General features: G+C 50.0%; 2 protein-coding genes and 1 long non-coding RNA gene across 9 annotated transcripts in view; 2 read left to right on the plus strand and 1 right to left on the minus strand.

Moving 5' to 3' along the window:
• On the plus strand, positions 1-10,781 carry LOC111840276 (uncharacterized). Of its 6 annotated transcripts, XR_011983336.1 has the most exons (14): positions 1-555; positions 1,049-1,101; positions 1,550-1,642; positions 1,742-1,785; positions 2,864-2,995; positions 3,571-3,712; positions 3,926-4,040; positions 4,164-4,324; positions 4,651-4,834; positions 5,328-5,456; positions 5,651-5,742; positions 6,473-6,553; positions 8,153-8,671; positions 10,645-10,781. It is a non-coding gene; the product is annotated as an uncharacterized lncRNA (long non-coding RNA). The 6 variants fall into 6 exon arrangements; XR_011983334.1 differs by having other exon boundaries at positions 1-1,101; XR_011983335.1 differs by having other exon boundaries at positions 1,049-1,642.
• The window catches only part of tsr1 (TSR1 ribosome maturation factor), a 9,098-nt gene continuing 951 nt past the window's right edge, over positions 6,610-14,756 (minus strand). The window contains exons 3-15 of the mRNA XM_023804922.2: positions 12,657-12,885; positions 12,223-12,357; positions 11,551-11,975; positions 11,078-11,231; positions 10,682-10,863; positions 8,991-9,190; positions 8,751-8,910; positions 8,541-8,651; positions 8,201-8,333; positions 7,714-7,830; positions 7,439-7,579; positions 6,966-7,040; positions 6,610-6,878 (exon numbers count right to left, since the gene is read on the minus strand). Of these exons, the coding sequence (XP_023660690.1) occupies positions 6,700-6,878; positions 6,966-7,040; positions 7,439-7,579; positions 7,714-7,830; positions 8,201-8,333; positions 8,541-8,651; positions 8,751-8,910; positions 8,991-9,190; positions 10,682-10,863; positions 11,078-11,231; positions 11,551-11,975; positions 12,223-12,357; positions 12,657-12,885 (2,241 nt within the window). The 3' untranslated portion in view covers positions 6,610-6,699. The remainder of the gene's footprint in view (positions 6,879-6,965; positions 7,041-7,438; positions 7,580-7,713; positions 7,831-8,200; positions 8,334-8,540; positions 8,652-8,750; positions 8,911-8,990; positions 9,191-10,681; positions 10,864-11,077; positions 11,232-11,550; positions 11,976-12,222; positions 12,358-12,656; positions 12,886-14,756) is intronic.
• Positions 12,781-14,756, plus strand: part of taok1a (TAO kinase 1a) — a 26,091-nt gene continuing 24,115 nt past the window's right edge. The window contains exon 1 of one of the 2 annotated variants that reach the window (XM_072701544.1): positions 12,781-12,919. The gene's annotated coding sequence lies outside the window, so the exon portion shown is untranslated. The remainder of the gene's footprint in view (positions 12,920-14,756) is intronic. The other variant, XM_072701541.1, reaches the window with a different exon arrangement.

Raw genomic sequence — 14,756 nt, forward strand, 5'->3', positions numbered from 1 at the left:
CACTTCTGCTCGGTTTCGGAATGAGCGAGTTGCGCGCGCGGGAAAGCTGCCAGTGAGTGTGGTGCGGAGTGAGCCCAGGCAAGTAACGGACTGACTGGCTCCTTGCATGTGAAACGCTGTCGCTCTTTATCCGAATTGTCGTGAAGAAATATGCTCAGAGTGTTTTAATCGCCTTACAAATTTACTTGAGCAAAAAATCACCTGAGATGAGGTAAAATATGCGTCGATGGGCAAAACTATTTATATGCTCTTCTGTCCCAACCAGATATCGGTTAAATTCATAAATACCTCAAGGTTATCCTCTTTGAGTAAGCAATGTATTAAGATTTGTAAGTATCTCCTGGGGCGTTCAAGGGACTTTAACTTGCGTTAGAGGGTGTTATGACAAGTGTATCTGTAAAGAGGGAGACGTGAACTCTTAATGAACTGACAGCAGCAGCGGAGCCCCGGCAGGTCGCCTTTGGCGGTGATTGAATTAACGGGCATGGGGCTGAGCTGATCTCCGAAGCAGGAGGCCAGGTGGGACTTCCCTCAGAGTGGGAGACAAGGCCCCCGGTAGGCTGGTCTGTGTGAGCGTGTGCATGTGAGTGCACTGGGTGCTTAGCTTGGGCCCAGCTTCCAGAGATTGACTGGGTGTATGTTGTTTGGCTGCAGTTGTACTGTAGTGTAAGTGAGAGGGTGTTTGTGGGAGGGGGGGTAAGGTCAGTAGGGGTGAGAGAGCAGGTGAGGGTCAAAGAGAGGCATCTGGCCCTCAGCGTGTCTCATTTTAATTAGTGCTCCATGTGACTAATAACATTCCAATCAACTTGTTACCGCTCCATTATCACCTGGCAGCGAGCCTGAAATCAAGACAGAGCAGAGCAGGACCTGGGGCCCTGGTCCACATCCCACCATGGGTCTCCCGGGCCCTAATGAGCCCCACGCTACCCTACACTCAGCCTGATTACACTCAAACCCACTCCATCTCTTTCTCCCTCTGCCTCTCCTTTTCGCTTCCTTACTCTCTTCCCATCGAAATCTGACGCAAGGTCCTTGTTTCCCTCTCCAGGAATCACTCCACGTTTGGGCCATGTGTTCACAGCAGCGGGAGGACAAACACTGGTGTATACTCGTCTCTCTTTAACCCAGTCTAACCAGCTGCTTTTTGAGGCAGGGGAACAAGCTGAGCTTTTTTGTTTTAATTTCGGTGCCGTTCCGCTGCTTCCTGCTACACTGAGCTATTAGACGTTATGGTCTGTGGACCATTGCAATGGGGGGAGATCTGAACGAGAGTCCTTGTTGATTGATTGCAGGGAAATATGTGTTTATTTGGGCTGGTTTTGGGTCATATTTCTGTGGCATGTAGAGGGTTTCTTTTTTTATGACATCAGGCCAGAAACGTAGCAGTACTCTCTGTCCATTCATGGGGATCCTGTCTTGTATGTCATGTGTGTTTTAATCAGATGTAGCTTTGAGGGTGAAACGCGAATGGAATCTGGTAAGGGTTAATTTCAGCTTCTGAATAAAATTCACTTTGAATTCAAATCACCCACCTGCTTTCTGGTTTCAGGGTGTGGATGGGTCAGGTGGTCCTTGTCACCTGGTAAACCATAAACCCAACGGTGGTACAGTGCAGTTTCACCATCCCATGCGGCTTGTTTCGGTGAGAGCAGTCAGAGCGTGGGCAGGTCATGGTTGATATCAGAAAGTTGATGGTTCAGATTTTAGAGAGGGACACTTCTGTTGTATATTCATTCTGCAGGAGGGTAAACGAAAGGGCAATGATAGAAATTACGCTTTGCTGAGGTAAGTAACCCCCCACCCACATTTCTGAGTGTTATTGTATATTACTCTCAGTATCTCTTTTACAAGTTACCGTTAGAAATTAGTAAGTTTGTTAAAAAAAATGTATGGATGGTGAGGAGGCCTGTAAATTTTATAATGATTTTTTGACTGTGTCCATCTCCATCTCGCATGGCACACATGGGAAGAGTGTCTTCCACATGCCCCCCCCCCCCCCACTTTCCGCCTCGTTTCTCACTAAAAACCATATGGCGTGTGACATCATGAGAGCAGGAAACAGGGAGAGAGAGAGAGGCTGGGCTGCCAGCTCTGAGTACAGTGATGTCAGCACATCGCCATTCTGGGAGTGAGGCCTGATGGGGGCTTTGTTTGGGGGTGGGGGGTTGTTGCAGGGTGTATGTGGTTGCATTTTCAAGATTTTACTCCCACCTGGATAATTAAGGGAGGAGAGGAGAGGGTGGGGGCAGAACGAGGCATGGCCTAACTGACGGACCGTGTGTGTGTATGTATGGGCTCAGCTTGTGCACTTTGTGTGACCTGCTTTCCTTTTGGGAAGTGTCCCTGTGCTGTAATGGCTATAGTGTGCATGTATTTTTAAATGTGTTTCTTAATGACTCTCCCAGATACGCCGCTGCTGTTGTTTGAATGTGCTCAGACGCACACCTGTTCCGCTGGGATAAAAAAAATCTCTGGATAAGTCCCATAGCATTGCTTTTGGCCAGCTTGTGAGTCGCTCCCCTCGGCCTGGTCCCCGGCCAGCCCGCCCACCCCCACCTTACCTGATCTCCTCACTCACTGAGTGACTCCCGCGTCATCCTGCTGCACTCTCACGGCCAGCCTCTGTTGGCGCCTCAAGCCTGCACACTGCTCTCCGTTGCTCCCCGTGCGCCGTATCAGCAGACGTGCATCCATACACTCTCTCACACACATGCACTGAAGCAGCCTCTTTTTTCCCCCCTGATTAATGGCAGAGCTGGGGTGGGTGCCAGGTCAGATCCCTGAGAGGGGAAGAAAGCTGCAGCTGTGGTGTTCACTGCCTGGTCTCCCTGCCCCTTCTCTCCCCCTTTCTGCCCCTCCTCAGTGACTCCTCCTGGGACACTCGCCTTGGCCGGAAGCCCAGGAACCAGGAAGTCAGAAGCAGGCTAAGAGGGAGAGAAAGGGGCGAGCGGAGAGAGGATGTGGAAACACAAGACCGAGCAATGGGAGGGGCCTGGTGGGTTGGTAAAACACTGGGCAGTGCTAAGGGCGAGATACGGACTGAGATGAAGGCAATATGGCACGGCTGGTTGGTGTAATCCAAGAAAAGGCTGTGAGGTTAGAATAAATGCAGGGGAGAGAAAAGTTGTGTCAACAGTACGATTGCTGTCTGTCTCTACTTACATTTCTGCTGACTGCCAATTGTGTGGACATTGTTAGGGTATGAAATAGTTTAGATGTTTTATAGTCTCTGAATGTGATGGAAAACCAGTCCAGTACAGAAAAGCATGTTTAGACTTCAGTTCTGCCTTGGCCCTTATTTATTTTACACAGTCGGCAGTTTTAGCTGCTACACATCAAGTCACACTGTGTGTAATTTGACTGACAGGCTTGTGCAGAAAGTGCATGTCCAGTGCTGAGTCTGGTTTTGACAACCCTGAAGCTGGTTGGGTTTAGTGAAATGGCTCAAGATTACGGGAGGCCCCGGAGCTAAATCTGTTTGACTGAAAGGATACTGGCTGCTTACCTCAGACACCAGGAAGCGTGCCGGTTAAGGAATCACTGTTGAACTTTTGTTTTTGTGAATATCAGATCAAGTCAGATTGCGGAGCATGCACTGGAACAGCTCGTTGCTGCACCCACTACATGACAAAACACCTCGGTATCCCAGCTAGCAACCCCCCAGACCGACACATGGTCCAGTCCCACCCTCCTGAAATGGCCCTCTATGCAGGTAATGTGCCTCATTCGGGGCTCCATGAGCACCCGCTCATTTGACTCATTTCAGTAAGTCAAACCAGCGGTACCCAAGGGTTCTCTGAAGAGTCACAGTACTGAAGGAGTCCAGTCTTCGTCTCAGATCACTGGATAGCGTCCATGTCTCACAGCCATACAATAAGATATGGAGCACCAGGACTCTAACTTGGACCTTTGTTCTCTTACAAAGATATTGGCAGTGCCACATACCCATTTACCAGCGACCTCATGACCCTCCATGCTCTCCCAATCCGTCTACTGAATTCATAGGAAGAGTCACCAGAGACATGAATGTTGCTGCCGAGGTAAGTGAACCTGTCGATGTGGTCAGAATTCACAAACTGGGTGCTTCTTTAGAGCCTGCAATTCTGCAGGAGCCTCCAGCATCTGCTTATGAGGATGTGATCAATCTCCTTTGTGACCACCAGTATCGGAGTACCAAGTCCAAAGATGCAGCTCAGGGCCCTGGAACCAGGATCCAATGACCTGCAGGCCCTGACCAATCACACCACCAAAGCCCAAAGTTTCCCCTGCATGTTGGAGGACTGCTTGCAGTTTAATGTCATACTCAGAACTGACTGTATCCTGGGTAGATTATGAATATCTAGCCTAGTAAAATAATATTGATATTGAAACTACTAGCTGCCAATGTACATCGTTATTTCATGCAGCTAAAATATCTCATTGTAAAAAGTAATGATTTTACAGTTAGCAGGTCATTTTTCCAAATAATTAAAAATTCCAAACAAGCAATTTAAGCTATTACACAGAAATACGTGTTCAGTTTTGTTGCTGCTGAAGTTAAAGTAGTAAAATTCATGGCATTACAAAATAATTTGGTGGTTAATCTGAGGTTCTGACAGCTGAAAGCAGCTTTGATCAGACAGCTAAGCTCAAATCCGTCTCTTCTTGCAGCGTGTGCCCCCCCAGCCCTGGAAATGTGACCACTTCGACTCCAGAACCTGACGTCCGAGGGGTTCATTAAGACCAAGATCCCGACATCCTGCTGGTTTATTACACCAGAGTTCTTGATGTCCTCCTTGCTTGGTGTCGACTCTCCTCTGCTGTATCAGGGCTGCCTTGTTTAGCCAGGCCACATGTGAGTGTTATTGGCTGCCCCTGAGTGTGTATGGTGAGTGTGTTATGTATGTCTGCTGACCTGCTCCTTTCCCTTCGCCCCAAAAGCCCGGAAAGCCTTTGCTGCATGTGTGCTGTGGTACGCTGACCTCTCCCTCACCCTGGTGCCACCCAGCCTCTGTAGAACCCAGGCGTGCATAGCCCTGCCAGAACCTCTGAGAGCCACATCTGCTACCCATAAACGCCTGCTGCTGCCACTCCCTGCCTCCCCTCCACCACACGCCATCACCTCCCTCTCGTTTTCATTCTTCCTTTTTCTCTGTCCCAATCTCTTCCTCTTTTTCCATCTCTGCAGCAGGACCAGTGCCCATTCTGTCAGCTCTCCTATCTTCTGCTCATTTTCTTTTCCTCTTCAACAAAGCCACCCTCCCTTCTGCCCCCCCCCCACCGCTACCCCTGCTCCCAGACCCCCATTCCCATCCAACGGAAAAATCTCTCACCCATTATATTTACAGAGGGAGCCAGCTGAATGCGGTGGCAGAGAACTGGGAACCACAGAACATTCCTGATCCAAACGGGCCCTAGCCACCACCGTTAACCCCTAGCGGCTGGGATTAGGCGCTGCAGACACTCTGAAAGAGACGGTAACTTTTTATTTTTCCTCTTTTGAAACAGCTGCATATTTAACTGAAGCCATTCAGTTTTACCTGCCTCATGTCTAATAACCTTTCCAGAAATTGAATCATTAACCTTTGGGAATCCTTGTCCTTAACCACCACCCCACCTGCTGTCTGCTTTGAATATTACGATTTATTGTGTTTATGCCTCATTTATACAGCTGCATCTTCAGAGGCAATTCGCCTTGGGAGCCAGTCTCCTGGTGTCAAAGCCCCAACCCAGCGACGAGCAGCCCCTTAAGAATCAGACCGGGTAAGTGGTGATCATTTCACACTTAGAAGTTCACGTCCACTAGGCAAAAGTAAAAAATTATTTTGCCAAGACATGGGCCAAATATCATAGTTTGCCCCCCCCCCCCATACACAATAAAGCCATATTAGTGCTATTATTTTATCATTATTTTGACTTTTTCTCAGTAATCAGATTCGCAGAGTGAAAAAACATGCACACGCTGAACTTTTGATCCCGCAGTTTTTGGCTGGAGCCTGGGTCCCGAGCTCGTTCCTCAGACGGGCTGGCACGCGTCCGGATTGTGGTCCCAGCAGGATCCCCCCCCCCCCATGAATCACGGAGCTGCGAGCATGCAGGAATGCCGCTGCACAATAAATATTACCATTCATAAATCATTTGTTTCTCAAAAAAACATACAAAGCATTGGATTTAAGGGGTGGGGGTGTAAAATTGTGAAGCCTCTGGGATCCAGAAAAGGGGTGGGGCTCATATGTGTGTGTGGGTCATAAGAAAAGAGAACATGGGCCATAAGACTTTGTGTCTGCAGTGTCACTGTCCTGCCTGTACACTGCTCTAACAAACCATCTCCCACCCTCTTCCAGAAGGCTGTACAGCCGACGCAGGGGAAGGTTCCAGCGCTTGGTCCTAATCTCAAACATTCCCATTTTATACAGACAGTGTTACTGGGCGAGACGGGTATCATTCCACAGAACGAATGGATTCGAGTCAGTTGTTTTGGGTTCCCCTGCAGGTTTGAAGGAGCAGACAGGCACAGACCCACCAATACACTTCTGACACCTAGTGGTGAGCAGTGGAAGTTCTCCAAGAACAAGTGAGTAAACAGAGGAAATAAACAGAGCCTTTTCATAAACCTCCTGGACAAGCGGGTTTCAGTAAACAGGCTTTACTTAGTCCATGTATAATAAATCATGTGTGAGAGAGACACTTCCCACAAAATCCCACTCCTCCACGGCCAGTCTATTCCATGTCGGCTTCCGCCAGGTCGGCTGGCACCTCCTGCTGGACCCATGGTAGGGGTTGAGGCACATAGGGGTCGTAGGTCCACTTGGGAAAGACCCGCTTATACAGGTTCATCAAAACCGTGTCCTGGGATGGCAGCTGCTTGTCAAACACACATTTCATGTGTCCATGGGTGCCTGAAACACATGTGACAGGGGGGTTAGTGGATGGAGTGATGCAGCTGCAGCTCCTTCCCTTGCCACTAGGTGGAGTCACTTTCGTACCCAGGGCTTCTTTGATGTGTCCTCTTCTCCCCCACTTGGTTCGCATCTCCACTGGCTTGAACCACAGGATGTCCTCTGTAAATTGGGGGAAATCAAGCAGTGGACAGAAAATAAGTGCCCTGTGTCTTATTAAACAATCAGACCAGCTTCAGTCCTAGGGCTGACCGCTGTACTATCACTGTATGGGTACAATGGCAGAGTTTAACGTTCAGCATAATCACTGTTTCAGGGGCCTGTGTCTTGCTGAGCCGGATGACTTGTCAGATTCATGCTAGTCTGGGCAGAATGTTAGTGAAATAAGGAAAAGTCAATTTAAACTGGGGTACCTTAAACACAACAACTTAACTGGCTAAGCAAGAAATCCACCCATTGTGATATAGGCCCCTGGTGCCGTAATCATCACTAGCAGTGCTATGAAATGTCACTGTCATTCTGTAACTGTGTTATGCCAGTGAGGACAGGGTGCTGCACACCTCTGTTGAAGAACATGTATCTGACAACCGCAGAGCGGCGGTTGATCTTGAAGGGGTGTCCACTCAGGACAATCCTCTTCAGAACCACTCTGTCGGGGGCACTAGCGAGGAGGTGTCCTGTTGCCACTAGATCCTGCATACCTGGGGAGGATGGGTGGCAACATAGCGACAGTTAGAGAAACAGCTGCGACTGGGCACTGTGGGACGGACGATGGTGGACACGGGATTCCAACCCTGAACATTCTGTTGATGAGATAGCACTCGCTCTCTCTCACCATTATCCCGCTCCTTGAAAACTAGGACCCCGGCAGTAGGGAAGGAGATGGGGGCGTACACCGACATCACGGTTGGGGCGTTGGGCCTCAGGAAACGCTCCATCTTGTGTTTGTCAGCTGTGGGCGGAGCCAGACAGAGGTTAATGATCGTACTTCCTTGCATGTACTGCAAAGTACCACCCACAGAAGGTTAAGGCAAGGTAAATGCATGAACACAGGGCCTATGCACACACACAGCCCTTGAAAAATTATTCTAAGCTACTTCCATAAGGATGCGATCTTAAATTCAGCCAGCAAAGGCCATTTCTGCAATCAGCAGCCATTTATGAAATTCTCTCTGTTCTCTCATACATCTCTAAATCTATATCATATTTAAATGCTTGAGATGTGTATCTGCTGGAGAGGAACTGCTGCTTCTCTGTTTTCATGCATATCTCAGCAGCACTGGCCAGTGTCCCCCAGAGCACACCGGAGTCGCTGCTGGTACCTGACGTGTGCTGGGAGAAGAGGGCAGAGGCCCGGAATCGCCGGAACCCGCACTGAAAAACCAGCTGCTCCTTGGATTTGATGGGCAATGTGTTACTGGGATGCCTCTTCACCAGCATGTGCATTACCGACATCTGGAAGAGAGGGGGTTCGGGAGGGTCAAAGGTCATTGGGGGCTTTTATGACATGAACTATCATGTTAACAAGAAAACCATCCATATGTATATCTATGGGATGGTTTCAGCTTGGGCCTGAGAGGTTTACATTCATTCATTTAGCCAACATGGTGGACGTGTATGGCCTTTGTGTGTATCTGTGTGTGCGTGCGCACAGATACACACCTTCTGTTCGTGGGGGAGCAAGGAGACCAGGACCAGGGGCCTGCCGCCCTGGAAGCTCTCCATCACAGAAGCGGGGACCTCCTCAATGTGCAGGGTGACATACCAGCCCACCTGGAGAGGAGCCGTACAAGGTGAGCCTGCGGAGCCCTTTGCGCACACACACACACACACACACACACACACACACACACGCATACGCCCGCCCCTCACCATGGCCCCATCCTCCTCCTGTGCCGCCTCGGCCAGCACCCTTTGCCGCGTGCGCTCGAAGCTCTGGAACTGGAAGATGCGTGCATAGTCGGGGGGCAGGTTTTCCAGGGGGTCCCAGGGCGACGAGCGGAAGCTCTTCAGTCCCCGGTACCGCTGGAACCTGAGGGAGCATGGCGGGGTGGGGGGTCAGCACTGGGACAGACTGAGCGGCGTGCAGCAGTGTCCCGCAGCCACTGGTACCTGGAGCGGGCCGGTGTGTCCAGGGGCGTGTCCACCTCATCAGGGAACGCGTCGTCCGCACGCGCCTGCCGGTACCTCTGCAGCTCCTCCTGCTCTTGCTCCTCATTCACATGCTCGTCATAGTGCCGCTCGGCACTTGTGTGCATGCTTGAGCTTATTTCCTCTTCATCCTCCTCCTCCTCAGAACCGGAGGCGTGGCCCTGATCCACATGGTGGCACAGACAGCACAGAGTTCAGCTATGAACATTCCCCAAATTCATGGAAAAAGTCACATTTAATGACGTCCACAAAATGATCACAGCGATTTGAAATTACTCATCCTTAAAACATTAAAGTCGGGACCCATTTCTTCTGACATCCGGCCTTTGTTTAGATTACATAAGCATATACAGATAGTGTCATCTTCCAGTTGCCCTTAGGGTATCGACAGCTAGCTAACATGCTAACTATGCCATATGGCAGCTGATTAATTAATCAGGGCTTATGACAGTATAGAGCATTTTAATATGCATTTTTAACTGGTTTAGCAGTCATGTCGGTTGTGGGTCGACCATGTGTGTCTGACCGCGGAGGAACTGAGAAGGGCTCCGTGCCCGATCACGACGCGCAAAGGGTTCCGTGCCTGAAAACGATGTGTGGGAGCTGTGCTGCTTCAGCATATGAATTGGTACGGTCAGTGTTCACACCGCCGCTCCAAGTCCCCTGCGGAGCCGCCAGCCGCCGCCCCACACGCAGCCCTCAGCAAAGCCACAGCTGCCATAATACAAACAGTCACCCCGCTCCATTGTTCCTGACCAGCATTCAGGCTTCCCCTTTCATGTGCCCCCCGACACCCAGACATCAAACACATATTAAGGCCGATTAAAGAAAACAAACCACACACAGCCTGCATATATGTAGACTGCACACCCCCCCCCCCCCCCCCAAAGCTTCCAGGCAGCCGCACTGTAAATAAACGGCAGCTGCCTCGTCCCCAGCCAGGACAGGAAGCAGAATCCCAGGAATAGGAAGTGACAGGGGCTTCTCTGAGCACAGCAGGTCCCAAACACCATTGTTGTGGGGAACGGGGTGGCACTGAGGCCCAGCGGCCGCCAGAGAGGCAAACAAACAACGGCGTTGCTGTCGTGGGGCGTGCACAGACAGAGGGTCACGTATGCACCGTGCTGCCCCTGGTGCGCCAGGCTCTACGTACACCCACGCAGCGACATTCCATCCTCATGATCGCCCCCCTGCCCCCCCGCCCCCCCTCGCACACACACCCATCACCTCTGGCCCCTTCCATTTAACCCGCTTCCTTCGTGGCCCCAGCTGTTGCTGTGACAACCCCAAAAACACAGATCCCCCGGACGGCAAACAGGAGGAGCTGTGGAAGTGACACGGACTTGCCCCCGGCAGCCAGTATTCCTCAGCATAACCGCTCTAGTGTCTATAACGTCCCCCCCCCCCCCCCCCACACACACACACGCACACGTCTGACCCCTACTTCCTTTGCGATTATCAATATTATTAATATTGAAATTTCCATTTTCATTACAGCTTGGCTCTGAAGGAAAGGCCTTCTACTTCCGAATTCTACAAAAACTTGTAGAAAGTTTATAAAGACTTTTATAACCATGGTCAAAATTCAACAGCTTCTGTTCTTGTACTTCTTTAGAGCTGATCCGGAATGGGGACTGACATCATTTCTGTACCTGAGACTCACTGCCATCCTTATCCTCCATCTCGTCATTCTCGTCCTCCATCATCTCGTCGTCCTCGCTGCCACTGCTTTCCTCAGCATCCTCGCTCTCCTCTCCATCATCCAAAATCCAGGTGGCCTGGTACTCTGATGTTCCCTTTGGCACTTTCATCACCCTTCTATTTTTTCTAGCCTCTTAAAGGGCATTAGGGTCAGAACATAGGAAAGATCAGTTTGAGAAATACCTAGAGTCTCCAGCTTTCATTTAAGCTTTTTGTAAGGCTTTAACATTACAGATGCTCACCATAATTTTTCTAGAATCTTGCACTGCAAACTGGCCCTGATTACTCAGACGCACCCCCGCCTCTTTAAAATGCCACAGATCCAGAACCTTAAACTCATCCCTCACCTTCAGCCTCCAGCAGTTCCGAGTCAGTGGGCCAGGTTTGCTCCCCATCCATGGGGTCCACTTCAGCTTCAGCCTGCAGGCTTTCCCTGCAGGATGGGTCTGCTTTCATCAGAACCCGCACAGCAGCGCTGTCCTCAGCCTGGGTGACTTCATCCTGCAGAACAGACCCGGGCCCATGCGAGGGCCACTCGATCATTTATGCAGCTGGACATCAGCAGCAAATTAAGGTTAGGTGCCCTCTGAAGGGCACAACAGGATCACCCCCTTCTGGAAATGCTGCGAGTAGGATCCTTTGGTGTAGGAATTCATATCTGTAAACTCTACCAGCTTAATCTCAGCTTCTGACTGAATAGTAAAAATTGCACTCATTGGTGAATTTCACCAAAAATTGCAAGCAGTGATTTAATTGGACAATGAAGGAAATGACATTTGTTAGATCTCAAGGCAATTTAGTTTTAGCTCAAAAGGCTCACCAGCATCTCCACGTCCTCTCCTTTGCCTGGTTTTGGGGGTCGGGATGTTGACAGAAGGGGCAGGGGGTCAGGGGGGGCGTCAACCTGCCGAAGCTGAAAGTCTCCATGACCGACGATATGCACTATCCTGTCCACCTTCAGGGGGCGCCCTCGGACATAGCCGCTGACGTGCAGGGTGCCCAGGCCAGCAGCACCAGGTGTATAGGTCACCCTTTGGGCCAGCAGGTGTGCGCGGCGGGATCGGAAGCCCAGGCGCCGCTGACGCTGCATCGCCAAGTGCCTGAGCAGCAGTGCAGCATCTGGCCCAGAGTCCAGTGGGAAAATGCGTGCATCAGGGAAGCGGGCAGCGATGATCCGCGCCAGAGACCGCCTGGCCTCGACCCGCTTCTTCACTGGCAGCGCGGCCACACCCGTACATACCAGCACTAAGAAGAGAGGGAAAGCATAAAGGAGAGAGCAGGAGGGGGCAGCAGGATGGAGAGGGCACAGCAGACAAACCATTTAGTTATACTGCCCCCCGGTGGTCATTTAAATGTCAGCAAAGTGACAGGACTTTTGTTAAGTCTGCAATAAAACTGTAAATTTATGAAAAATTCTACTGATGGGGGGATGGGAGAGGAGACTGAGAAGTGTGTCTGGCTCTGGGGCGTGGCACACAGCTGGGCGGCTCACCGTGGCTGGGCAGGCCTTGTGGAAACAGGGTAGAGAGGCAGTACTCTCCGTATGTGTCCCAGCCCAGCGCGGAGTCCAGCACGAACACCAGGCTGTCGGCTACCTTCGCTACGTCCAGCAGGGCATGCAGGTCGGCTTGGGAGACAGACGAGTGCACATTTCAACAAGACTGCCAGGTAGTGCACATTATGCTGTTGTAAAACCTTCGTTTAAAACACAGCGGCTGTTTCTGAGTGATGTACGTATGGTCTGCACCAGCAAATGAGGGCACACTGGTAGGTGAGGTCTGTCACCAAAGAAGGGTGCAGGTTCCACTCCCACACTGAAGCACCAGTGAACAACCAGCTTTCCAGACAATAAAAACTAATCTTTTAAATGATATACAGCTGTGCAATGCATAACGATAATATTTTTCAGTGTGTGCGCCATGTTACCTGTGTCTGGCCTGATGAACATAAACCTCTGTTTGAAACGTGGCAGGACGAGGCCAAAGCTGTCACCAGCCGTCTCCACCCCCGCTTTCTTGTGAACCAGCCCCCCCACATCCTCTCCTTGGAGCAGCTTCATCACTGCCCTGGCATCAGCCTCCGCATGCAAGGCCACCACAGCCACCAGGTGGGGGGGTCCGTCCCTGCTGCCCAACTTCCGCTTCTCTGTCAGTACCTGAGGCCGGCAGCAGGGGGCAACATGCACACAGGTAAGATTAACAGTGCTGACAGACTCACTTAACAGAAAATATAATTCTTTATTACAAGAGTTTTTGGGTCAGACTGTGTGGCACCAGGGCCCTGTATCACGAAGCTGAATTCCTTGCTTAGCCAAATAACTAAGGATAAATAGCAGCTTTTCGATATCACAACGCTGGTTCTCTACTTAATGAGATACATGACCATGGTAACTCATACTATACAGCACAACTGATCCAGAGAAAGTTAGCTTTCAGGATCACAGATCTCAGACAGTTCTAGGACCAATCAAAGAGAAGGAGCTGAATTCCCAAACAGTGCTTGGACCAAAGAGTCGTCGTCGATATGTTACCTGATGTATGAAACAGGCTTTCCCAAACTCTCATAACAGCTTGTCCATGAGAATCCTGTGACTTTGGTAAAGTTAGTTGCATATTCGATATTCAGTCTTACGGCTGTCATATCTTTCAACAAGCAAGTCAGGCAGTTTTTAATCACAGACCATTGATGTCGCTACTAAAATACTGAACTAATATGTCATCATGAGTTGATAGCTCTTGCACACCCCTTGGTTTTCCAGATTACAAGTGAATTGTAAGTAACATTTTAATGTCACATGTACACTTCACATTCAATATCTGCCGCTCTCCTACAGTCATTGGTGTGGAATGGAGATGTATAGAAAATACATAATCTGATCATCAAGTGGTGTGCATTTTATCCCAAAATCCATTCCTAAAACCACAATTTACTGAACATGTCTACCTCAGTTTTATGGTCATTAGTCTGCTTATTGTACCCTTTCCGTTTTCAATGGGGTAGTTATAAATTAACATGGATGCCGCTATCCTACAAAATGTCAACAGCTTCGTTGTCTTCCCAGACCACATACTCTCCCTATGCCTGTGTGTATGTGATGGATGCAGGGATATTGAATGGGTTTTGAAGGGTGACAAGTTTAATAGGGCGGCGTGGTGGTGAGCACTGCTGCCTCACAGCAAGAAGGTCCTGGGTTCGGTCCCCGGGTCGGGTGTAGGACCTTTATGTGTGGAGTTTGCATGAGTTTCTGCCAGGGGCTCCGGTTTCCTCCCACAGTCCAAAAGTGTGCATGATGGTTAATTGACAACTCTAAGTTGGACCTGTAAGTGTGTGAGTGTGGGTGTGTTAGCACTCATCCAGGGTTGGTTCCGGACTCCTCTAGCAACCGCTCGTTCGACACAAAGTCAAACCAGCGATACTCAAGGATTCTCCGAAGAGACACAGTACCGATGGAGTCCAGTCTTCATCTCAGGTCACTGGATAGCATCCATGTCTCACAGCCATATAGCAAGACAGGGAGCACCAGGACTCTAAAGACTTGGACCTTCGTCCTCTTGCAAAGATATCAGGAACGACACACATCCCTTTCCAGAGACCTCATGAGCCCCCATGCTCTTCCAATCTGTCTACTGACTTCATAGGAAGAGTCACGAGACATGAATGTCACTGCTGATGTAAGTAAAGCTCTCAACAAGGTTGACATTCTCCCCGCAGACAGACACACTACTGATGGCTGTGCCCAAGAAGTCATTAGAGACCAAGATCCAGGCATTTAACCAGGACACGCGCAATCCCAGACACTCAGACTCCTCGCTCAGTCTCTCGAGAGCCCCGAACCATAAAGCACGTTTGGAAATTAAGAAATTTCTTAAGGACCATCAAACTGTACGCATGAATTTTCGTTGTCAGGGATCTGCTGCAGCATGCCTTTTAGCTTTGGTGTTGGTCTTCGCCCTTATTGTACTTTTGTATCCTTAATATTTTACCACAATTCTATGCTCCACTGCAGCGAGCTATGCTTCGGCGTTT

The sequence above is a fragment of the Paramormyrops kingsleyae genome, chromosome 17 (assembly GCF_048594095.1).
Source record: "Paramormyrops kingsleyae isolate MSU_618 chromosome 17, PKINGS_0.4, whole genome shotgun sequence".
Classification (NCBI taxonomy): domain Eukaryota; kingdom Metazoa; phylum Chordata; class Actinopteri; order Osteoglossiformes; family Mormyridae; genus Paramormyrops; species Paramormyrops kingsleyae.